This window comes from Podarcis gaigeae (genome assembly GCF_964106915.1).
Source record: "Podarcis gaigeae genome assembly, chromosome: 16".
Lineage (NCBI taxonomy): Eukaryota > Metazoa > Chordata > Lepidosauria > Squamata > Lacertidae > Podarcis > Podarcis gaigeae.
In genome coordinates this window covers 19,943,575-19,969,574 of record NC_139693.1, presented here as the reverse complement: position 1 = coordinate 19,969,574, position 26,000 = coordinate 19,943,575, and the positions used below count along the sequence as shown (strand labels likewise).

Here is a 26,000-nt window from a genome sequence, read left to right as displayed (position 1 = left end):
ATCAGAAGGTCGGCAGTTCGAATCCCCGCGGCGGGGTGAGCTCCCATTATTCGGTCCCAGCTACTGCCAACCTAGCAGTTCAAAAGCATGTCAAAGTGCAAGTAGATAAATAGCCGCTCCTGCGGGAAGGTAAAAGGCGTTTCCGTGCGCTGCTTGGCCAATAAAGTGAGATGAGGGCCGCAACCCCAGAATCGGTCACGATTGGACCTAATGGTCAGGGGTCCCTTTACCTTTACCTTTAAGGTAGAATTGGCTTGAAAACAGCCTTGGGTACCAAAAGTCAGCTATAGGAAGAAGCCACCTGAGTCAACTAACCATCACCTAAGAGAGAATGTTCTATTTAGAGCATCTTCTTTCTCGATGCACCCCACCACCATGCCTCAGCAAATATGCGTTATTCCCAGAAGAGAAGACTGAAATAAACATTTTTTTAAAACGGCTGAGCAAACTATTCTTTCGCAAGAAAAGGGTCAGGGATACCTCTGGCTCAGAGCAACCCCCCCACACACATTTATTTGCTGCCTGTTAACTGGGCCAGGCACCCGAGCTTTAGCTAGAGATAGAAAAAGGTAAGGTTTGATTTGATTCCTTGTATTTCTGCGCCGCTGTTCATTCAAACGGATCTCAAAGCGGCTTCCAAACAAATAAACAACAGTAATGTAACAAAGAACAGAATGTCACAAACACAGCATAGAGCCTATAAAAACAATTAACAGATCAGCAATAAGACAATTGCTATCTATAAAACGCTATGAACCAAACAGGAGCTAAAAAAATAAATAAGCTAAGCATAACAAGTATCCCATCCAGCACAAAGTTACCGTATTTTTTGCTCTATAAGACTCACTTTTTCTCTCCTAAAAAGTAAGGGGAAATGTGTGTGCGTCTTATGGAGCGAATGCAGGCTGCGCAGCTATCCCAGAAGCCAGAACAGCAAGAGGGATTGCTGCTTTCACTGCGCAGCGATCCCTCTTGCTGTTCTGGCTTCTGAGATTCAGAATATTTTTTTTCTTGTTTTCCTCCTCCAAAAACTAGGTGCGTCTTGTGGTCTGGTACGTCTTAAAGAGCGAAAAATACATATGGCGTGAAAGGGGGCTGTCTTTCTCTTTCTCTCTTTCTGTGTGAGAGAGTGTGAGAAGAGCATACGAAAAGCGTTGCAGGATCAGGCCAATGGCCTGTCTAGTCCAGCAACCTCTTTTCACAGTTGCTTATTCAATGCCAGTTCAAGGCTGGTCTGTGAAGAATTTTGCTGCCCCACCCGCCTCCTTTCCTGAGTGGCCCTGTCCCTCACCAGAACAGATTATGTTAACCTATATGCAGAATGAAAAAAAACAACCATCCCATATATTTCAGAAGAAGCGGGCTTCTTCCAAAGTTAAGAGCATTGACTGGAGACTCTGTGGTCCCATCCACATTGTACATTTCAAACAGCATCATGCCACTTTAAACAGCCATGGCTCCCCTCACAGAATCCTGGGAACTGTAGCCTGTTAAGGGTGCTGAGAGTTGTTAGGAAAATTCCTATTCCCCTCTTCTGGGAATTGGAGTTCTCTGAGGGGAGAACTCAGACATAAACACCCACAGGCACACCTGTTTCGTACATGATTCTTTGGGAGAACGGCATCCTGAAATTCGGAGAAGAGCAAATTTCAGTGCACAGATGTGTTTCGGTTCACATATTGTTTCAGAATATGCATATTAGGGAGGTTTGTGTCAATATCCGAACCAGACCAAATCTCTCCCCATTCAATAATAATAATAATAATAATAATATTTATATGCCGCCCATCTGACTGGCTTGCCCCAGCCACTCTAGGTGGCTTCCAAGAGAATATTAAAAACACAATAAAATGTCAAACATTTAAAACTTCTCTATGCAGTTAAAAGAGCTGCATTTCATAGTGGTTTACAAATTGAAACACCACATTTACCATTTAAACAACAATGACAACAAACCCCCCCCACACCCAACACCAGGAACAACAGAAATCAACAACGGATGCCAAGAATAAAACAGAGCAGAGCAAAAATTACTAATTAATTGCCTAAGGAAACATATAGGATCACCAAGGACTTTTCTGAATTGCACTTGCTGCAGTGCCTTCAAGATTAAGAAATTGATTAATTCCAAGGGCCTGCGAGGGCTGGGATTCCCTTCATCAGATGCACTTTGTGCCATAATTCTTTGTTTGTTCCTTTGTGGTAGTCCTTAAAACAAGAGTTTTGCTGGATCAGGCCAACAGCCCAGCTGGTCCAGCATCCTGTTCTCACAATAGCCAACCAGATACTCCCCCCCCCCATGAAAAACCTGCAAGCAGGACCTGAGCGCAACAGAAACTCTCTTCAACTGGCATTCAGAGATATTGAATTTCAAGGAAAGACAGGGTATAATTTTAAAAGGGTGCAGCACATCGATGCTTCGGCAGCTAAACCTGTTCCCTGCCCTCTTGGGACCCCAGCCACTGAGGACAGAGGCACAACAAATACACATGCATGTGTGAACACAGATAACATGCATTCCCTATCTTTGGTCGCACAGTACAAGGAGAGGGAATTTGGGGCCATTCGAAGGAACTGTTGGCAGTGCAGCAGCAAAGATCTTCCTGGGTGTAATTTAAGGGTTTGTTCTGCCAGTGTTTTAAAGTCAATTAGCTAAGAGGGGGTCAGTGGGTGGTGTTGCTTAGCAGAGTGGCATGACCTTCGCTAGGGCAGCGGACGCTCTGATTGGCTGAGGGAGGTTTCCTCTGTATGGGGTTTTTCTTTTTGTTCAGCGTTTTCTTAGTTCCTTAACTAAGAAAGACAGAACCTCTCTGTGCCTCTCTCCTCAAATCATTTTTTGTTTGGTTTGCTCTGTCAGCTGTTATCAGGGCTCTTCCCAATGGGGTTTGTGTCATTTAAGTGATTTTGCTAACGGGACAGGCCACATATTTGGGGAGCGGGGCTTGTCCGAAAAAGGAAGGAAATGTTGGGCCGATGTAATAAGCAGAAATTGAAATAACCATAGGATGTATGCACTCCCATCTGACCTCCTGGTTATTTTTAATTGGCTATGTTAGACACCTGCTCTTAATAGATAAGGTAATTGTCTTCCGCATATTAAGAGCTGCCCACATAGCATTCTGATACCACTGGAAAAAGATAAGAACTCTGACAGGAAAAGATGGGTTAACTCAAGTCTGAGGGAGAGCAAACATGGTAAAACTAATGAACTAATGAATTAAGAGTAAGAGGGAGGTCAGCTCTACAATTGCTTTGTAGAAAAAAACAGAGTCTATTTCTAATGTACTGGTTTAATAAAGTACAGGATAATGCATATTGATATACAGTCCTAAGCCATAAAAATGGAAACTGTTCACTGAAGTAATATATACAACCCATTTCTAGGTGTGTACAAGATGATTAACTTGTCTCATTACTGGGAACGTATTCTGTTTCTTCTTTTCTTCCAATGTCACATTTTGCTGGTATTATATCTTCAAAGTAATACAGTGGTACCTCGGGTTAAGAACTTAATTCGTTCCAGAGGTCTGTTCTTAACTTGAAACTGCTCTTAACCTGAGGTACCACTTTAGCTAATGGGGCCTCCGCGATTTCTGTTCTCATCCTAAGGTAAATTTCTTAACCCGAGGTACTATTTCTAGGTTAGCGGAGCCTGTAACCTGAAACGTCTGTAACCTGAGGTACCATTGTACTACAGCTATTATTATGGCTATTGTGACTCTTACTACAACTCTTACTTCTGTTATCACACAGCACATAGTTCAACTATGGAGCTCACTTTCTATGATAACCATCTTCAAATAGCCGAAGGCCCGTCACATGGAAGAGGAAACAAGCTTGTTTTCTCCTGCTCTGGCGTCTAGGACCTGAACCAATGGCTTCAAGGTACAAGAAGCAAAATTCCAACCAAACATCAGGAAGAAATTTCTGGCAGTAAGAGCTGTTTGACAGTGGAATGGTCTCCCTCGGAAAGTGGTGGCCTCTCCTTCCTTGGAGGTTTTTAAGCAGAGGTCGGATGGCCATCAGCCATGGATGCTTCAGCAGAGATTCCTGCATTGAAAGGGGTTGGACTAGATGACTTTTGGGTCCCTTCCCACTCTAAGATTCTATGATTCTCTCTCTTATAACACCAGAACTTGTGGGCATCAGATGCCACCAAATGTGGAGGCAGAGCATAATCATCATGGCTAGGTAAGGGGACTCCTGACCATTAGGTCCAGTTGTGGACGACTCTGGGGTTGCGGTGCTCATCTCACTTTACTGGCCGAGGGAACCGGCATACAGCTTCTGGGTCATGTGGCCAGCAGGACTAAGCCACTTCTGGCGAACCAGAGCAGCACACAGAAATGCTGTTTACCTTCCCGCTGGAGTGGTACCTATTTATCTACTTGCACTTTGACGTGCTTTCAAACTGCTAGGTTGGCAGGAGCTGGGACCGAGCAATGGGAGCTGACTCTGCCATGGGGATTCGAACCGCCAACCTTCTGAATGGCAAGTCCTAGGCTCTGTGGTTTAACCCACAGCGCCACCCGCGTCCCTAACCATCATGGGTAGTAGCCACCAATAGCCCTCTCCCCCATTAATTCGTCCATTTCTCTTTCAAATAGATCCAAGTTGGTGGCCTTCACTGCCTCATGGGGGAGAGAGTTCCGCTGTTCCACTGTACGCTGTGGACTTTCTTTTCTCTGCCTTAAATCTTCCAACAGCACCAAGTTGGGGATGAAGGGGGTGGCCACCAGGTTAGGTGGCTTTAAAGGAGAATTGGACAAAATTCATGGAGGACCAAGCTATTGATGGCTAGTAGCTTCTGAATACCAGTTGCTGGTGGGGAGGGAGGGAGGAAGAGTGCTCTTGCGCTCAGGTCCTGCTTGCGAGTTTCCCATTCAGGCATCTGGTTGGCCACTGCGAGAGCAGGATGCTGGACTTTATGGGCCATTGGCCTGATCCAGCAGGCTCTTCCTAGGTCCTTACCACTATTAAAAAGGGAACCTTTGGCCCTCTAGGTGTGCTTGGACTCCATCAACCTCAGCTGGCATGGCCAATAGCCAAGGGATGATGGAAGCTGCAGCTCAACCCTAGGAGGACCACAGTTTCCATTCTGTTTCTACCAGCTTTCCTATGTCTACAAATGGAATCTGCAGCTGGCTGCGTAGCATGGGTTGCTGGCACCCGGGGTGGGGAAAGTGTTGCGCATGCCTATGTGGCTGGGGTGGGACCATGTACCAGGAGAGCACATTGTCAGGGTGAACACAGCCCACCTTGCAACAGGCTCTTTGTCCACTTCCTCCATCTACCTGCCCACTAAACCCACCTGCCTGCCGCCGTACCTCAGCTGCCAGGGCTCCATGCCTTTTGTGAGGGCACCCCCTTAAAATGTGCACCCGGGGCCATGACTCCCTGCCGCCCCATGCAACACCTCTGTCTGCAACATAATGTGGCCATTGGGAAGGAGTCTATTCAGAGTTCTAGTTAGCCATAGCTCAGTGGCAGAGCAGATGCCTTGTATGTAGAAGGCCCTGGGTTCCATGCCCAGCAACTCAAGGCAGGTCTGGGAGGCAGAAAGCCTGACTGAAACCCCAGAGAGCCACTGCCAGTCAGTGTAGGCAATATTGATCCACATAGACTGTTGAGGACCACTTCCTTATCCTGTTTCTTCTTCCACCCCCAACTGCCTTCTTGGAAATGTGGCTTTTCTTTTTTCGGATTACGTTTTGCAGTTCTGCAAAACTTGGGTTTTCCTGAAATGAAGCAATGGCACCACAGTGCATTAGACGGCTGGGGGGAAATGCCTTAGCTATTAAGTTTGCAAGATGGCGGGAATATGATAAGCTTACTGGGCTTTGGCAAAGCCTGTTTGATGTCTCCAGTATTATGGGCCGGACACTGAGCCCTCCCTAACGCTGTTCTGGCCCCGCTGTCACTAGACACCAACCAAGACCCTCCCTTTATACATGAGACACAGCTGCCAGGTTGTGTTCACCTCTACCCTTCTAGAAATCACCTCCCCTTGGAAAGACCCCAAAGGAGATTGCAGGAAGTTCAGGATCTGGCTCTTTCCAAGCATATAACACAACACAAAAGGGCCAAACTGAACACGATCATTTTGACAAAGTGTGGCTCCCGTTGATCAGCTATGCAAACCAAAGTAATGTTGATACCACACCAGCTTCTCACTGTTAATTATGGAGAGGCTATGTGATGGACAGTTGAAGCCTTGGCAATGCAGTCGATCATTTGGTTATTTGACAGTGTCCTCACTCAATGTTCCTTTCTTAATGTGGCTAAGATATGCATGTAACACTACAGGGTTTGTTGGAGCCGATGAAGTCATTTTATGTTAAAACCATATCTATACAGTGGTACCTCGGGTTAAGTACTTAATTTGTTCCAGAGGTCTGTTCTTAACCTGAAACTGTTCTTAACCTGAAGCATCACTTTAGCTAATGGGGCCTCCTGCTGCCGCCGCACCGCTGGAGCACGATTTCTGTTCTCATCCTGAAGCAAAGTTCTTAACCCGAGGTAATATTTCTGGGTTAGCGGAGTAACCTGAAGCGTATGTAACCCGAGGTACCACTGTACTCCTTTAAAGGTAAGCCTGTCATCACGCAGATCCCATTGGAGGATTTGTAGTCCAAGGTGTGCAGTTTGGAGAGCTACATGGATGGCAGCAACAGCCGTGTGTGTGTGTGTGTGTGTGTGTGTGTGTGTGTGTGTGTGTGTGTGTGTGTCTATAGATCTTCATATAAAAGCATGCAAGATATAGATGCATAACTCCAGGCTCTGAACAGAAAAGCAGGTTGCACATGCCAACAAGCACTCAGAAAGCCCCGAACCGCAGCCTGCAGACACAAAACGCTTTGCGAAACTGGTGGTCTCCTTTGCAAACTTCCTCTTCCCCCCAGCTGAGCGGCTTCTGCTAGATGCCATCACTTGCACGCTCACGGACACTGCCAGGATTTCAAACACATTGCTGAAAGATAAGCCCTCCTCCGCTCACCCACAGAGGAAAAAGCCCGGAGTTGCTCAAGCTGTCAAGCCACATTCTTGCGCCAAGGATCAGCTGCCCTTGGGATGTACAGGGGAGGGGGGGCTGGAAGGAAAAGAGGGAGAAAGCGCAAAACCCTCTCTTCCCAAATCCTGCAGGGAAGGGAGGTCACTGGGGAGCGACGAGAGGAAAGTTTAGCAGCTGTATACTCACAGCCCGTCTTGTCTGCAAGCTCCTGGATTTCGTCCGGCACCGAGTGTGAAGAGCCCATCTCTGCAAAGGCGGTTGCAGCTCTGGATAAAATCCAGGGCCCCGGACGTGGAGGGAGAGATGAACAGCTGAAGTTCAGCAGAGTCCCGGCGAGTCACAAACCAGCAGCGCCGGCGCAAGAGAGCAGGGGGACTGACTGCAGGTGCAGCCTCAGCTACACCAGCCAAGACTTCCTTGCAGGGGCTGGCGAGTTTTAAATCTCGAGGAAGCAGGAGCCACTAATAGAGAAGGAGGGAGAGAGAGAAGGCTCCCGCAGGGTCCAAGAGCCTGCCACGCTCCAGGCACACCTGAGGAACCCAGCGCTGATTTCTCTCGCCATCACCAAAGCCAACCCCACTGGGAACGCGCTGTCTTCTGTTTGTTCCAGGCAAAAATCTCCTGGGGGAGGCAGTCATGGTAACAAGGAAAGCGCCACACCGCATCCAGCGCTTGAGGGGTGTGGGAACTGGCAGATATTTATCTGCTTTAGCCACTAGCCCCTACAATTGACTGCATCCCCGCTTGGCAGAGCGTGAGACTCTTGAACTCAGGGTCAGGGATTCGAGCCCCACGTTGGGCAAAAAAATCCTGCATCACGGGGGGGGGGGGGCGAGTTGAACTAGATGACCCTTCCAAATCCATGATTCTATGCGATATACAATGTTTCCTAAAGGTAAAGGTAAAGGGACCCCGACCATTAGGTCTAGTCATGGGTGACTCTGGGGTTGTGGCGCTCATCTCGCTTTATTGGCCGAGGGAGACGGCGTACAGCTTCCGGGTCATGTGGCCAGCATGACTAAGCCGTTTCTGGCGAACCAGAGTAGCGCACGGAAACGCCGTTTACCTTCCCGCCGGAGCGGTACCTATTTATCTACTTGCACTTTTTATCTCCTGCACTAGATTGGCAGGAGCAGGGACTGAGCAACGGGAGCTCACCCCGTCATGGGGATTCGAACCGCCGACCTTCTGATCAACAAGTCCTAGGCTCTGTGGTTTAACCCACAGCGCCACCCGTGTCCCGTACATGTTTCCTAAAACATTTGAAAACAAGGACGCAAGAAGGGCCCTGGTGGATGAGGCCCAAGGCTCACTCAATCCAGCATCTTGTTGTCACCTTGGCCAGTCAGATGCCTCTGGGATGGGAAGCCTGACAGCAGCATCTGAGCCCCATAACACTCTCTCAACTTGCTAGGAATCACGAGGAATCATTCTGCTTCCAACAAGGGGGCAGAACATAGACATTGTCCCTGCGGGAAAGCTGCGAGCAGGATCCGACCGCAAGAGCGCTCTCCCTTCCTATAGCTTCCAGCAACTGGCATTCAGAAGCATTGCTGCCTCAGACTGTGGAGGCACACTACAGAACCATAGAATTGCAGAGGTGGAAGGGACCCCGAAGATCATCTCATCCATGGGTAGGCAAACTAAGGCCCAAGGGCCGGATGTGGCCCAATCACCTTCTAAATCCGGCCCTCGGATGGTCCGGGAATCAGCATGTTTTGACATGAGTAGAATGTGCCCTTTTATTTAAAATGCATCTCTGGGTTATTTGTGGGGCATAGGAATTCATTCATTCTTATTTTTCAAAACATAATCTGGCCCCCCACAAGGTCTGAGGGACAGTGGACTGGCCCCCTGCTGAAAAAGGTTGCTGACCCCTGATCTCATCCAACCCCCCTGCAATGCAGGAAAATGCAGATGTCCCATACGGGGATCGAACCGGCAACCTTGGAGTTATCACCACCATGCTCTAACCAACTGAGCTATCCCAGCCATTGCGTCTTGTAGCCATTAAGAGCTGTCTCCTCCATGAATTTGTCCAGTCCTCTCTTAAAACCACCCCAGCTGGGGGCTGCCATCATGACATTTTGCAGGAGCCACTTCTGCAGTGGCTAGCCAAGATCCAGTGGGAAACCTCTGAGCAGGATCTGAGCATGAGAGCGCTCTCCCCTCTGGGGCTTCCAGAGCCCACGACAGGCAGAGCCAGCCCAATTGGGTGTAGGAAGGCAGGCAGGCTGGTGGGGACTGGCTGAGGGCATGTTGAGATTGGTGGGGCAGTGCCCCCATCTGCCCTAATGAACAGCTTCCAGTGAGATCAGTTAAGACAGTGTTCCCCAACCTTGGGCCTCCAGCTGTTTTTGGACTACAACTCCCATCATCCCTCGCTAGCAAGACCAGTGGTCAAGGATGATGGGAATTGTAGTCCAAAAACAGCTGGAGGCTCAAGGTTGAGAAACACTGAGTTAAGAGATGTCCTCTATGATTCCATAGGTTTCAAGGAGGAGAATTTGGAGCAGAGTGCAGTTTGTAGCTTAGGGTTGGAGGACTCTTATCACTTTCAGTTTCTCCTTTTTCATTTGTTAAGCTCAGTTCTCCATATCAGTTTATAGTTAAAGCCTCATCAGCATTTCAGTGCGAATTCCTCCCGAAAGACACATTTCTGCAAGCAGTTTTGCCATAATGTACACATTTTTGCAAAGCCATCTCCCCTAACTTAATGCGTTTTGTCTGCTGTTTTCATTTCATATGTGGCCAGGGCCAATGTTATCTGAAAGATCAATATCTCCCTTTATGAACTTGAGAGAGGAGGAGCCGCAGCCATTGAAGCTGCATGGTGCTGGGCAAGGCCTCCTCCTGACGTTGCACGCGTGATGTCGTAGGTGTGTGTCATGCATCACGTGTGTGATGCCACACATGCGACGCAACACTACCCCCAAGTCTTTGGCCCTCTGGCTAGGTAGCTTGGCCTTGCAACACAAGCTGAATCTAATTTATCCTTCCCTTTAGCCCCTGGTCCAGGCCACACACCCTGGGCTTTTATGCCACCATTCCTCTTGTCTGGAGACTTCTAAAAGCTTCCCCTTCTTCTCCTCCTTTCAGCTGCTGCTTTTGGAAGTGCAAAAACACTTCAGGAGAAGCTCAAGGAAGAAGCAGATGATCAAGTCTCTGCCTCTGCCAATAAGTCTTCCTCTGCAATTCATTTCTTGGCCTCCTGCCCACTTGTCTAGAGAGAATTATGGAACACGCTGTTTCAATGGTGCAGGAGACTGAAAAACAAAACTTTGCAGCCTTTTTTTGTTCTAAATGAAGCTTGTGACGTTCGAGAGAAGGGGTGTGGCCTACCTTTTTGGCCCAGCAGGCCAGGTTGCTGTCTGTCCCCAACCCCCTGTAGGACAAGTTTGATTGGTGGGTGGGACAACCCACCTGTCAATCACCCAGCATGATGATAGACAGGTGGGTTGTTCCGCCCACCTGTCAAAGTCCCTTGTGGGGTGTTTCCCAACTGCCTGACCTGCAATTCACCTCACAGAGCAACGTTTCTCAGAGTGGTTTGACAGTCAATCCATCTTAGCTGTGAATTCTGGAAATTGTGAGGGGGAACAGGGGTTTTTCCTAACACCTCTCAGCACCCTTATCAAACTACAATTCCCATGATTCTTTGGGGGAAGCTGTGATGGACAGACTGTTGGGTCAACCTCCAGGACACTCTCAGCCAACCATGGCCAGGATGAGAAGCGTCCCATCAGGCGGGAGAGAGGATGGAAAAGGCTCATTTTGACAGTTTAACTGCCAGATAGGGCCTGGCTAGGAAAGCAGTTTAGGGCACTTAGGGGTTTGTCCAATACGATAAGCTTGACAAATCCCTCAGGTAGAGGGAAAGGTCCTAGAAGTTGACTAGAGCTGTTTTACAGGCACGGTAAAGCTGGTAATCCATTCTAGGGAGCAATGGATTTCTGAGAAATCATTTTGCTGAAAAGGCTCAAAAGCAAAGTTCTCATTTAAACCTGCAATACCATTTTATGACGGACCCTAACCGTTGTGTCTTTACTAGTGGCACTGTTCAGCGCTATCCCTCACGGAGAGCTTTTTAATTAAAGTACACTTGTATTTTTGATGCAGCTAAGCTTTAACTGGAAATAAGTTGCTTAGTCCTCGCTGCAGATTCTCAATGTGCGCTGCCACTCAGAGAAAACCCCTCCTCGGTCGTGTTGCCTTGCTCCCATGTTCACTGAGGGAGTTGGTTGCAGAAGCCTTGGCTGTTTAAAATGATATGATACTGCTTTAAATGCATAGTGCAGAGAGGGGCCGTCGTGTGGGAGGAAAGGGTTCATTTCCCCCTTCCTGCAGGCTATTTTAAAAGATGTAACACTGAACAGCGTTTAGCATAAGAAGAGTTTGGCCTTTACAGACTACAAAAATATTCCTTTGAATTTTTTTTTTGTTAAAGAAAAAAGATGCCAGAAGAAGGAGCTATTTGTGGAAACAACGCAAAGCACAAGTCCTATTATAAGTATTCTAGAAATACAAATAAAGGTTTCAAAAATGACTCTCAGTGGTGTGCCGTTTGGGCACTGCATGGAGATGGTACGGTGTATTGGTTAGAGCACTGGACTGGGAGGCCAGGGTTCTAATCTTCACTCAGCCATGAAGCCCACTGGATTATTCTGGGCCAGTCACTGCCTTTCAGGCTAGCCTACCTCAGCGGGTAGTTGTGGGGGCTTGAGCAACTTAGAGAAAAAAGGTAGGATTTGAATGCAATAAAATAAATAAATAGCATTTTATTGCTCACGTGTACACATTTGCACACAGGTGTGTTAAGGAGAAGAAACTTCACAAACAGCCCCCTTCGTTGCTTTGACATTTACAGACCTTCAGGGAGGGGTCCTTTGACTTCCTACCCCACATCCTAAACCTACCTGGTGGTGATGTTTCAGGGATTACTAGCTGATGAGATGACTCCTTGCCCACAAGATGTACAATGACTCTGGGTCCATCGAAACAAGCTATGTCACTGCTCCTTGGTCCAGATCTCTTGGTGCCAGCTCTGTTGAGGTCTGTGTGTCCCAACCTTCTCCTCTGGTTTCTTCAGCTGGTCTCCCTCCAGAAGAACCCTCAAGGAGATCCTCAGCAAGGTCCCCAACCTGTGGGGATTCTGTTTCGTCCTTCTAGAATTCAGCACCTGTGTCATGGTCCGGTTCAAGGGCAATCGAAGTCCCAGCTGGGGACGTCAGGACCGGGGGCAAGATGGCAGGGTGGGAGCAGGAACGGGAGTCCAGAAGCCAGGAGGCCAAGGGTCCGAGGGTCAGGAAGCAAGAAGTCAAGGAGTCAAATGCAGCAAGGCAGGGAACATGTTGCTGTGGCAAAGAGCCAAAGGGAAAATGCTGACCTTATATCCCTTCCCAGCTCTTGCCACCAGGTGCTGTGAGTTACCAATTGGCCTCACCTGTGAGGCCGCACCTTGCCTCTTCAGAACAAACTTAGGAAGGCCCCAGTCTTGCAAAGTCCTATTGTTCACAGGGCCTGGCTCCTGCATGCACACCTGACAACCTGGTACTGGGTCAGGTGTAGACATCAAAAAGGCAGGGGGAAGGAACCTCTGAACGGTCCTGGACTACAACTCCCATCATCCATGGCCTCTGAGCTTTGCTGGCTGGGGCTGATGGGAGTCAGAGCCCAAGCACATTTGGAGGATCACCAGTTTCCCGCCCCTTGTCTAACTGTTGCTGTACAAGGAACGGGGAAGGGTGCTACCCGGAACTGGCAGAGCTGTGGTAGAGTCCCAGATGCCCCAGGGAATGCGAACAACGGAGATTTGGAGAATGCAAGGGTAGAGAGATTTAGGAAATTGGAAAGGCAGGGATCAAATAATACTTACCTCTCCTGAAAAGGTGAGACAGAGTTGGCTCTCTGAGTTCTACAGTAACCTGCAGCTGCAAGGTTGTGACTGTATGCTGGGGTTCTAGCAGATGTTAGGCACAAGATCATTGGTGGCTAGTGTCCTTGGGTATCCATGATGGGTGAGCGTTCAGGAAAAGGCTCAGGTTATGATGGAGTGTCTCAAAGCAAACCACCCTACTCACCAGCTTTTTTTTCTTTTGATAAATAATTTTTCTTTGACTTTAAGAAGATATAAACATATAACAAAAGCAAGTAAAAAACCATATAAAGAGATTACTCTGGGACCCCACCCCATCCCCTCCATGGGTCCTAATGACAATGTTTACAACTGCATATCAGTTTGTTATCCAAATTTTATATCCAACTAAATCGTCCATATTTTTGGTTACTTTACAAGTGTGGTTAAAGTCCTAATATTTTCATCTGCTTACAATAGTCTCCTAAATACATTATAGATTTTACTCCCATTCCTTTTTGAAGTTCTTGTCCTCTTGGTTTCTGATTCTAATTTTGCCATTTCAGCATCGTCCATCAATTTGGTTTGCCATTCCTCCTTGGTTGGAATGGTTTCTTCCTTCCATCTCTACTCACCAGCTCTTAGGACCCTCCTAATGTGATGAAAAAGAAAACAGGAAGAGATTTGCTTGTGAAAGGAAGAAGCTTCCCTGACAGGGGTCCTGACTCGACACAAGAAAAATAACATGCAAGGAGACGAGAGAGGAGGGAGGGAGAGCTGCTCCTACCAACGAACTGGGGCTGATGGGAATTGTAGTCCCAAGCCTCTGGAGGGCACCAGATTGGGGAAGGCCACCACGCACAGAAAGAATACCAAGGATTTGGTGCTGTTCGAATCACATGCTGCAAATGTTCCAGCAAAGGCTTCTAGGAAGCCTCTAATGCACATTTGGTCTGCTGAGCAACTTTCCCCTCTCTCTGCCCATCAACCAACGGTGCTGCTATTTGAACAGAGGCCAGGTTTGCCTGTGGCAAGAGCAAGGGACTGCAGCATCGATGCAGTCCTTGCACGGCAGTTAAGGGGAGAAAGGGAGAGCAAGGTTGCATAATTGAAGCATTCCTTATTTGATGGGGTGCAGCTACAGGACAGGGTCATGTCCACATTCTTAACGCTGCCAGCACGAAAGAAAGCAAAATAAAATAATTTATTCTGCCATGTGGTTCCCCAATGTAAACAAGAACACTGGTAGCTGTTGTCAGACCATTGGTCTACCTTGCATAGCATTGTCTACAGTGGTGCAGGGTCAGTGAATTAGGGGGACTAGGCTAAATGTTCCCCTGGGTATATGGAGAACGACTTGGCCTCTTGACTGCATAGATAGACACACACACCCTCCTTGATTTCAGAATGCTGCAAAGCACAGGCTGCTAAAGAGATCTCTACAGAGGGGAATATGAAGAACAGCTTTCCGGGACTGTCCAGTTAAAGATCAGCCCTAAGTGGAGAGTTGAAAGTCTGGGGCAAAGCCAAATCTCTCTCTCTTTCTCTCTGCTATGCTAAATCACTCCCTCTAACAGCAAACACAGGTGATGAGTGCCAACAGAACTCAAGCCAACAAGGGGGCTGCTTAAGAGGACGGACGTGATTGGTGTCTTCACCGAAAGCTGGCCATTTTCAGAAGCAAAAAAAGATCAAACGAAGGGTTTGCTTCTCCCATAGCAGTCCAAGGAAGACTGAGGAGGCTTGGCAGCCACAGAATAACGATGACCTGTTGGAAAAGAAAAATTGAAAACAAGAGAGAAGGTAGTGGGATGTCCTGCTCATGGCTAACTCTGTGCCAAATTGAATAAAAAAATTGGGGGGGGGGATAAGCCCTGTCCACAAGATGCGGCACATGCACACCATTTGAATGGCAATGCCCACCAACATTGGGTGGGGTGGTCCCCTCAAATATTTTATTGGAGAGTTGGCTCCTACGGGGGCCACATAGCCGCCCCAGTGTGCTGTGATCTGGCCAGCTGGTGTGGTCTCAGTGAAGGATGCCATCCCATTACTAGAGATGAAACAAGATTCTCAGTCCCGTCATCCTTTTGGTATGTCCTTCTCTTCAGGCCTGTGGATGACCATCTGTCTGGGATTTTTGTAAGGAAGCGATCATTTAGCATGGCATCTTCACTGTACTTCACAGCTTACCTAGACATAGAGAAGTGACATGTGTTTTATCTCTTTTAAGCTGCTGTTGTTGATGTTCATCATCCTTTGAATATTTTTTAAAACCCATTTTTTAAAAAAGGGTTTCAATCAATAACTTTAATGGGTTTGTGCGATTGAGATATATATATATATATATATATATATATATATATATATATATAACACAATATATAACATTGCAAACAGTTTAGAGGTTTGCTTACAAACAAGGAGTACAGTGGTACCTCGGATTAAGAACTTAATTCGTTCTGGAGGTCCGTTCTTAACCTGAAACTGTTCTTAATCTGAGGTACCACTTTAGCTAATGGGGCCTCCTGTTGTTGCCGCGCCGCTGAGGCACGATTTCTGTTCTCATCCTGAGGTAAAGTTCTTAACCCGAGGTACTATTTCTGGCTTAGCGGAGTCGGTAACCCGAAACGTCTGTAACCTGAAGTGTCCGTAACCTGAGGTACCACTGTATATAAATTTTGTTAGTGAGATAAATAAATTCTGTTAAGCAGGCGGTTGAACTACATAGATGGCCTCCCAGGTCCCTTACAACCCTAGGGAAATCTAACCAAATGGGACCAGCTCCATGAAATTTTTCATACTTTCCGAAACTAATGCACATCCACAGTTGGAGGCAGTAATGCTTCTGAATACCAGTTGCTGAAAACCACAGGAAGAGAGAGTGCTGCTGAGCTCAGGTCCACGTTGCGAGCTTCCTACAAACATCTAAGTTGGCCACTATGACAACTACCATATTTTTCGCTCTATAAGACGCACCTTTTCCCCTCCAAAAATTAAGGGGAAACGTGTGTGCGTCTTATGGAGCGAATGCAGGCTCCTTAGCTTAGCAATAACAACGCGAAGCCTCCGAAGCGCAGTGGGAGCACTTCCACTGCACTCCTTGGCTTCACGTTGCTTTTGCTGAAGCCTGGAGAGCGAGAGGGGTTGGTGCGCACCGATCCCTCTTGCTCTCCTGGCTTTGCTTCGCTGGAGAGGCACTGCGCAGCTTTCCCTCTCTGCGCAGCACCCCTTCAGCGAACCGGCAGGAGAAATGGAAGGGGCTCTGTTTCTCCTGCCACTTCGCTGAAGGGGCGCTGCGCAGAGAGGGAGAGAATTTTTTTTCTTGTTCCCTCCCTCTAAAACAAGGTGCGTCCTATGGTCGGGTGCGTCCGATAGAGCGAAAAATACGGTAGATGGGGCATTGGCCTGATCCAGCAGGCTCTTTTTTTTGCTCTTACTCTGAGCTGTTTGGAGGAAGGAACCAAAACAAGGAATAAACTAATATGAAATTTGGGGAGAGCTGATAGGAGACGAATCAAATGGCTTCAGGAGCCAGACAGGGAGCGCAGACGAGAGGCTGCCCTCGCTAACCCAATCAATGGCGCAATAATGCACGGCACACAACCAGGGGCTCAGAGGGCCGTGAGATCCGATGACGGGCATACGTTGCAATCTGTTCCAATGTTTTCCTATAGTTCTGCGTGCATATCATCTCTCATGCCCAGCCCTCACATCTAAGCACATCATCTTCTAAAAGCTGCTTTGCTCACGTGGCAACATCCTCCTGACTAGCAAAGAGAAATTAATTATGCCGTCAAAACACAGAAATCTGCCTACTAAGGCACTCCTGCCTATCTCTGGTTCCGAACACCACCATAACAAGACAGGTTTCCTGGAAGATACAAGGCAGCATGTCTGAGGAATCTGCTTCCACGTCAGCTTGTCGAGGGGTGTTTTGACAGGGGAGAAGTGTGACATTGCGCTTGCCTGCCTGTCAGGGCAGGCAAAGAGCTGTCAGTTTCTGTATCATCTGCAGGGTGCAGACACCCTCCCTTCCAGTGAATTTCTTATCTTATTGCTCCACACACTTGTGGCATGTTGACTTCCGCACGCTGTCGGGCTATTGGGCAGAGCATCCCCCTTCGCTGCCAAGCACGAGGGCAAAATTCTGCACGTACGAGGAGAGGGAAACTCCCCCCCCCCCAGCAATTTCACTGGCGCCAAACCACAGTCCTGCCAGTTTATTTGTAGCAGAAGCAGACAAGGAAAACAGCAAGTCCTTATTCTCCCTGCTTCAAGGTTTGGGGTCAGACTTGGATCTGGGAGACAGGAGTTCTACTCCCTAGGCTATGAAATCCACTGGATGACCTTAGGCCAGACCACTGTCTCTCAACCTAACCTACTTCACAGGGTTGTTGTGTGGATAAAATGGGAGGGGGGGGACCAATGTATGCCACCACGAGCTCCTTGGAGGAAAGGTTGGGTATCTTCCTATAGACATAAAAATGTAAGACTGTTGTCATGCTGCAGTTTGCTTGGCTGCCACTAGGTGGCCACATCAAGTGCAGCATGGTAACAGGGCAGGCAAGTGAGCAAGCAGCACATGGGGCAGGCAGCAGGGTTTCGGGTGACCTGTGAGGGGGTAGGCGAGGGGCTGGGTGAGATGTAAAGGGTTTAGTCAAAGGGAGGGGAGGTTGGCCATGTGTGGGAGAAGGGAGGTTGGTAAAGTGTATGGTTGGTAGGCAGGGTTGGTGAGCAGAGTGAGAAGGTACAGGTAAAGGGACCCCTGACCATTAGATCCAGTCGTGACCCACTCTGGGGTTGCGGCGCTCATCTTGCTTTATTGGCCAAGGGAGCTGGCGTACAGCTTCTGGGTCATGTGGCCAGCATGACTAAGCTGCTTCTGGCGAACCAGAGTAGCGCATGGAAACGGCGCTTACCTTTCTGCCGGAGTGGTACCTATTTATCTACTTGCACTTTGACATGCTTTCAAACTGCTAGGTTGGCAGGAGCAGGGACCGAGCAACGGGAGCTCACCCCGTCGTGGGGATTTGAACCGTCGACCTTCTAATCAGCAGGTCCTAGGCTCTGTGGTTTAACCCACAGCGCCACCGGCGTCCGCAGAGTGAGAAGCCCCTAGTAAATACAATAAATACCTAAAATATAATAATAGTATTTCGCAGATCTGAATACCTAACAAAGTCCATCTAGGGAAAGTTGGTGTGCTGTAGTGTAGAAAGAGTCAGACCCAGACCGGAAAGCTTATTTCAAATCTCTACTTGGCCATGAAGCTCCCGGGATCACCTTGACCCAGTCGTTTTGTCTCAAGTCTACCGTCCTTGCAGGGTGGTTGCGATGATAAAAAGGGGGATTTGAAAACCACCAATGCCACCTCAAACTGGCTTGGGATGCATTTACACTAGGTTGGATTCAAACTTCAGTAAGCTTAGAGCATTTGCTCTCCCCACTCCTGCCCCAAACACCTCGCTCAGCTGTGTTACAGTCAGCTGCAAAGACCTATCGCCATTGTGCTTTGGATTCTTCAAGGGGATTCACTTTTCATTCCCATGCGCCTCATTGATGTGCTGGGTCTCATTTCCAGGTGCTTCTTCCAAACGCAGGACTGGGAAGCAAAAGCTCTGCCCTTCTCATCCTCCAGGGAGTCCCGCAATGATCATGCTGCCCCAGAGGGCTTAGTGGGTTGTGTACCAGGGTGCTGTAGTTTAAGGTTGCGAACCTGCTGTTCTTCTCACAGAGCTACAAAATTGAAAGTGGCTTAATCATCAAGTCCTCTTCCCAGGAAACCTTTAAGAATTGTAGCTCTGTGAGGGGAGTGAGAGAGGCGTCTTTTAACAACTCTGAGCACCACTAACAAACTGCAGTTCCCAGAATTCTTTAGGGGAAGCCATGCCTGTTTAAATTGAAATGATAGTGCTGTACATTTACAGTGGTGTGTGTGTGTGTGTGTGTGTGTGTGTGTGTGTGTGAGAGAGAGAGAGAGAGAGAGAGAGAGAGAGAGAAATTAAGCATCTATACAGCTCGCCTTGGTTTCCAGGGGCCTAGCAGACTGAGACCATACCAGTTAGCAACTTTTTGAAAATGACTGATGTTGGGAAGGATGGAGGGCACAAGGAGAAGGGGATGACAGAGGACAAGATGGTTGGATAGTGTTCTCGAAGCTACTAACATGAGTTTGACCAAACTGCGGGAGGCAGTGGAAGACAGAAGTGCCTGGCGTGCTCTGGTCCATGGGGTCACGAAGAGTCGGACACGACTAAACGACTAAACAACAACAACAAGCATTTGAAAACAGAGAGGTAAAAAAACAAGCCACCATTTTGTACACTTTGAAAAGGGTTCGTCAAAGCACAGCGGCCTGAACCCTTAACGGCCTTGCAATCCCCTACAATTTGCCTGACCCAAGTTGGGCTTTAAAAAAAGTAGTAGTTGTTTTAAAGCAGCCTCGTAATTGTCAGTCTGCAGCACTCTTGCCAGCCAAGCATATTGTACTCTAACCTAGACAGTAACAATTAGGCAAAGCCATTATTTTTATGAGCAAATGTGGTCAGACACTGGGTGATGCATTATCCCTGGTTACCCGCAGTTCCTATGGACCGTTTTTGCTTATGTACATTCCGATGTTTTGCAGGTGAGAGACAAGAACACGCACAGGAACACCTTTATTCCTACACCAGGTGTCATTTCATGAGTTTGTGAAGAGTGGATGGCGCAATGATTATTCCAACATCTGGCATTCAAAGGAATATTGCCTCTGCCACTACACACACATAGTGTGTACACAACCGTCATGGCTGGTGGCCATTGATAGAATTTTTGCCGCAAAAGGCTAACATGGCTACTTCTGGTGGAAATTACTGGAATGTATGTTCTTCTTGTTCTCTTATTCTATACGTTAGGTCCGCAAGCTGCACATATTCCATCAGTTTAAGTTGCCATTCTTTAGTTGGGACTTCGCTCGTTTTCCATTTTTGGGCTAAGAAAACACAGGCTGCAGTAGTGGCATACAAAAAAACCAGCAAGCTTTTCTGACACTTGGGAATTTCCATCTGAATTATCCCCAACAAAAAGGACTCTGGTTTTTTAAACATTTTTTTTTTCAATTCATTATGGAAAATGTTTATTGAATATATGGGGGGAAATTGTGTACACTTGAAAAAGTTGGCAGCATTAAGATAAATTCAGCAGTGTAAGCAAGTTTCGATGAATGTAATAATAGAATATTGAATGGTTTAGCTTATATAAAATATGCAGGGATTTATGATATGCAAAATGAACCATGGAAAGAGAAGGGAAGTCATTTATATTTTAAGGTTATTTAAACGAATACTCTAAATTGTAAAACAGGATTAAAAAAAAATTGAGAGAGAGAATGAAATTACTGGAATGTAGGAAGTTTTAATACAGAAGACCAAGAGTCAATATTTAAAGCAGTAGTTACTTTTATTGGGATCTCTTCCCCAACCATATAGTCTAGGAACAAACTCCCAACTCCCTCAACCCCTCCAGAGGAAAAAAAAAACCCAACACCCACCCTGAAGCATTTCATGAAAAATAAGTTTTGGAAAATCCACAGCAGTCAAAATAACATATTGCCAGTTCACCACAGAGTGTTCCCATCATTCACAAATTGGATGCAAAAAAGAAAAAGAAAAAAGTCCACAGCCTCAATCCAGCGACCCTCCATGCAAAGAGCTTATGCACCTATCAGAACAAAGAGTTCATGCAAGGAAGCAACGCATCCTGCCACTCTAGGATGAACGACCGTTTTCACCAGGTGACCTTAACCATTAAGTTACACAAGGTTCTCTGCTCAGGTTCAATCATCCAAAGGAAGGAGCGGCATTCAACAAAAACTGTCCTAGTCAACACTCAGTGGAGATGCCCCCCCCCCCCATGCTTCTAGACTTCCATCTGCGCCAGCCAACATGGCCAACAGTCAGGAATGATTGGAAATGACCATTGACTTCTGGCTCTCCATCTAGACATTTGGGAAAGGCTCTCCAAATTTGCCATGGAGCCCTCCTACTCTCCAGAGAATTCTGGGATATGTTCTCAGTCAAACACTTGTGGCCACCCAACAGTGGCGGCCATCTTTGTTTGCTTATGCACCTGCAAGGAGGTGCAGTTCAGGGGTGTGTTGGTGTGATTCTTCTCTCTCTCTCTCTCTCTCTCTCTCTCTCTCTCTCTCTCTCTGCTGTCCATTGCTTTGGCCACTTTCCTTTGAGCCCGAATCTCTTCTGGTATTGGAGCTTGGGGTTGGGGGAGGTAGGAAGAATTTGGGCTAAAGTGTGCATGTGCTTTGGACTGAATGAAAAACGGAAACTATGTTCAGTCAGAAGCAGTATATGTCTCTGAGAATCAGTTGCTGGGGATCACACGGGAGAGTGATGGTGATCCCCAGCAACTGATTCTCAGAGACATATTGGAACCTGCCTGATGGCTTACCCATGGCATCTGGTTGACTACAATGAGAAATGGATGCTAGATGAGAAGTCCACATGGGTGGACTTCAACTCACACCACCTGTGACCATTAGGCTAAGGTGGTTGTGGGTGATGGGAGCTATGGTCCACCCACATCTAGAAGACCTAGAGGAGCCCTTGGCTTGATTGAGCAAGGCTAGTCTTACATCTTCATACTTGATCTGACTCAGCAGAAATACCCTCAAGTCCTTAAAATCCTGGGCATCAAACGTGGTGAGATATGCTTCTGAGCAGAGGCCACAACAATCACTTAACTGCCCTACTTTCAAGTCTCATAATTATTCCTAAGTTTGGAAAGTATGTGTGCCAGTTGTACAGAGATGTCTCTGTTTGGCCACAGTTCTCACACAAATTTGGGGCGTGACTTGCTCTTGCTCTCAATCTCAGGACCTGTTTTCAATACCAGGACTCAGACCCAGACTAGGAAACTGTTAATAAAGAAGGTAGCCCCCTCTGGGAATGTGTAAAGTGCATTTCTTTTTCCTGCTGGGAGAACCACAGGCAGTTCCAAACCAGCAGAGATAATGGAGAGGCTTAGATGTAGGGGTTATGGGGAAGGCTTTTCAGCCTGGGGGGCCATATGATAGTGGGTGGCGAAAAGTAGGTGCAACAACAGCTGCGACTTTCCCCTCTGTACCAAGGGCCACGATCCAGCTACAAAAAAGTCACAAATCTCCACTCCCTGCCCCCCCCATCTCTCCAGTGAGACAAACGAGAGGCATCACCACAGTTCAGTAACATATCCCAGCCAGGCAGAAGCACTCAAGGAATTCAGCCTGGGTAGCTCAATTGGTTAGAGCATGGTGCTGCTAACGCCAAGGTTGCAGGTTCGATCCCCAGATGGAACAGCTGCATATTTTTGCATTGCAAGGGGTTGGACTAGATGACCCCCAGGGTCCCTTCCAGCTCTACAATTCTATGAAGTCATGGAACAGGATATGTGGCCTGGAGAAAAACTTGCAGACAGGACAGAAAGGGCTGGAAAGGAGTATTTGGCCTACGAACTGGTCAAAAAGCTGTGTGTGTGTGTGTGTGTGTGTATAATTTCCCCAGGCAGGCTTGAAGCCAAGAACCTCTTTTAAAAATAACCTATTGTGCATAAATTAAAACAAAACTAGTGCATGGAGAGCCAGCAATATAGCAGTTACTTTGAACACACACAATTCACTATGACAGGGCGGCTGATGCAGTTCCACAGAATGATAAATCACAACAGCAAAGGGACTTTCATTCGTATATCTACCACAGGCCCAGAATCCACCCTGTTTAAAAATATAGAAATGCCCAAGCAAAGACACTCATTTATATTAACCCCCCTCTGTAGTCCTGCCATCGACTACTAGTAGAATAAAGTATAGCTATGGACTAACAGTCTAGAAGACAAGATAGATATAAACACAGTTATTATAACCTGAAGAAGTGAACATTTTGTTTCAGAGATGCTATCAAGAGCAAAGGGGAAGGGCAGATAAGACCCCCCCCAACCCCTCCATGTTTGAAACTCTCCTCTAAAAATCTCATTTTTGTGAGCAAAACTGCATATTGTAGATTAGCTGTACAAAGTATTCTTTTTTAATATCATTATACTGTTTCGAGTTATTTATTTATTTATATATATATATATAGCACCTTCCATATAAAGGACAAGTTCTAAGTGGTTTACAAACAAACCAAAATCTGAGAGCACCTTGGGAGGAAGTACCACAGGCCAAGTATCTGACTACTAAAAACACAGAAAAGGGAACTAAAGGAGCTTTTGGATCAAGGTCACATGCCTAGGTGTTGATGCAGGGCCCAAGACTCAGTGGCAGGAATCCTGCCACGATTTTTAAAAGCAGCAGTCTTCAGTCTTTTACCCAAGCATGCATTTGGGGACCTGCTTTTTCATTCATTTATTTTTTTAAACCATATTCAGTGTATGGTGGTAGCGCTTGCTGCTGCAGCCCACCTTGGTACAGGGTCCTGACCTGCCAGCTTTAAAGATGAATGCTTTAAAAAGGAGCCAGCTGCACGCGGAGGAGGTTGAGGCAGACACATTGTTCCCTAGTTGCAGAGGAGGAGGAGCAGCAGCAGCAGCAGCTTTACCCAAAAGAGAGGGAGAAATTCAGTGTATTGCTAAAGTTCTTACCCCTGAAATGATGAACTGGGATTCATGTCATACTGAGAACTGTAGGGCAGGGTGTGGGGAGCCTCCGGCCCCACGGACGCTGCTAAATTAGAACTCCCTTCGCCCCTATATATGTAAAAAAGCCCTAAGCATTTATGTTAGGGATGATAGGGGCAGAAATCCCCTCTCAAAAATCATGTTGGAAGTTGTTTATGTAGGTAACAGCAGCAGCAGCAGCAGCAGCAGCTAGGATTCTACAGGTGCAGAAATGGATGGAAGGAGAAATTCCAACCAAAGAAGAATGGGTAAGTTAATGGATTGTGCACGACTGGCAAAATTAGCAGCAAAATCAAGACAATCTAATGATGAGTGTTTTATGGAAGAATGGATGGCCTTTTCGGACTATTTAAATAAATATTATAGCAAGGTGAACTCGAGAGCAAGATTTGAGCTACGAGCGGCAGAAGTAATTAGATTATAATATTGAGGTTATGATTTGATGGAAGACAGGGTGTAGCAGCAGGAGAGAAACGAGAACTCGCATGGAAAATGGGGTGGGAAGTTGGTAAAAATGAGAAGGAAGACGAAATTCTGTATGTTGAAACTTAGTAAAACGTAATTGGGGGAAAGCTCTCGCTTCATTCCCAGTGAACGCAGAAGGCTTGGGATGATGGGAATTGTAGTTCTGCAACGTCTGGAAGGCCAGAGGTCCCTCACACCTGCTATGCAGGATTTTGTCTCTCCAGTTCCGATTCCATTTACTACAAATCGTTTCAAGGTTTTTTGGCTCACTTGGACTAGCCCTCTAAACTGCTTCAAGTTGTCCCCAGCTGATAACGTAAAAGAGGGGTGAGGAACCTGTGGACCTCCATGTGTTGTTGGATTCTAGCTCCCATCAGCCCCAACCAGCATGGGGATGATGGGAAATGTAGCCCAAGAACAGAGGGCCATAGATTGCCCATCCCTGAGAGAATTTCACAAGGATATACGCTGGTTAAAATATTACCAGAAATACCGCATGCACTACAAAGAGTTCTCCTGAAAGGAATGATTTCTCTGCTACTAACATTCAAAACTACATATTGTTTTACCCCTCGCAACGTGATAATTATAGTTTACCTGAAGCCTTCCCAAGCCAGGAATCCGGTAAATATCGACTGCCCATTGCTTAGAAAGACACCCATTTTAAAATTACATGTTTCCCACCTCTTCGCAGTGCATGTTTACAGTGTTTAACGAAATACAAAGGTGCACAATCAGCTGTTTCCCCCCAGCCTGCTTAGGTACCCTTCTGGTTGCTGGGCTGCAAATCAAGTAACTAAGATTTCGTGGACGTTCCCTGATTAATAGGACTTCCCGTTTTCCTCCAAATGGAGCATGGTTTGGACCATGGTCACTAACATTGTGCCCACCGGTACCTCATACAGCACTCACAAAAGGCCCCAGTAAACATCCCCTCAAAAATTCACAACGCAGGAGGGTCTCTGTGCTCTTCCTGCTCCAATTCTGTTTGCTTAGTCTTTCCTACATTCAACACCCTCCCCTGCTTTAAACATGCCGTAATTTCATTGGATGCCAGGACTGGACCACCTGCCCTCCCATCCATTCTGAGCAGCCATTTTGGGAGGCGGCAGCCATTTTCTTTCACGCTACACACCCACACCCGTGGCAGCCATTTTGTAACTGGTGCCCATGGCATCATCTCAAAATTCCCACTGGTTCCAAAAGGTTGGCAACCCTTGACTACACAAACACACACACACACACACACACACACACACACACACACACACAGCCCAGGAGATTTGTCTTGACAAACGTGAGATTTTCACAGCACAGCATGGATACTCCTCTTTAGGCACAGGGAAATATCACAGCAACATGAGCAGCTCCTTCCAAGACTGGTGCAGAGCAAGAGGAGTGTGGTGTGTGTGTTTGTGTGTGTGTGTAATGGAATCTGTGAAGCCTGGAGAAAAAAGCTAGCATGAGCGATAGTTTGGAGCAGTGGGAGGAGATCGGCTCAGTGCAAGATCTTTGGACAAAGAAGTTTCAGTATAATTCCCAAGATTTTGGCACAGGGCTGCATGGAATTGAAGGTGGGCAATGAGGTCTGTGAAAAAGCCGTGTTCTTTCCAAGGTATGCACATAACTCAAGACCTTCATTGCACCGCAAATGTGGAGGACTAACCCTATCCGTAAGCTGCCAACATTTCCAGTCTCAGGGCCACCCCAAACACTCCCCCAAGTCTTTGGTGGGGAAACAAAGAGCTTTCAAGGTCCAAGAGCGGTAAGGAGGACCATGTACTTCGTACACAGAAGTCATTTCTGACAAATAGCATCTGCACACCTCAGCAGCTCAGGTGTCCTGCAGTATTTCACTAGTATTGGCACGGCTTTAGCTGGGTGGTTAAAGAACAAAAAACTTCACCCCTAGTTATCAAGCAAAATGTGATCCCTAGTTAAGCCGGAGAACTGTCAAGAACGGTTCCCCTTGACGCAGCTCTCGCTGCTGCCGCTGCCGCACAAAAGCCATCTTTCACA

At 47.1% G+C, this 26,000-nt stretch overlaps 2 protein-coding genes across 3 annotated transcripts in view; both read right to left on the bottom strand.

The window, feature by feature from the left end:
• TESC (tescalcin) overlaps positions 1 to 7,593 on the bottom strand; it is a 33,481-nt gene extending 25,888 nt beyond the window's left edge. Inside the window, exon 1 of the mRNA XM_083717739.1 lies at positions 7,199 to 7,593. Coding sequence (XP_083573865.1) covers positions 7,199 to 7,256 — 58 coding nt within the window. The 5' untranslated portion in view covers positions 7,257 to 7,593. The remainder of the gene's footprint in view (positions 1 to 7,198) is intronic.
• Positions 7,594 to 12,902: 5,309 nt separating this feature from the next.
• Positions 12,903 to 26,000, bottom strand: part of FBXO21 (F-box protein 21) — a 38,241-nt gene continuing 25,143 nt past the window's right edge. The window contains exon 13 of one of the 2 annotated variants that reach the window (XM_083717278.1): positions 12,903 to 13,104. In XM_083717278.1, coding sequence (XP_083573404.1) covers positions 13,089 to 13,104 — 16 coding nt within the window. In that variant the 3' untranslated portion in view covers positions 12,903 to 13,088. Of the gene's footprint in view, positions 13,105 to 20,290 lie in introns of those variants that run through there. The other variant, XM_083717277.1, reaches the window with a different exon arrangement.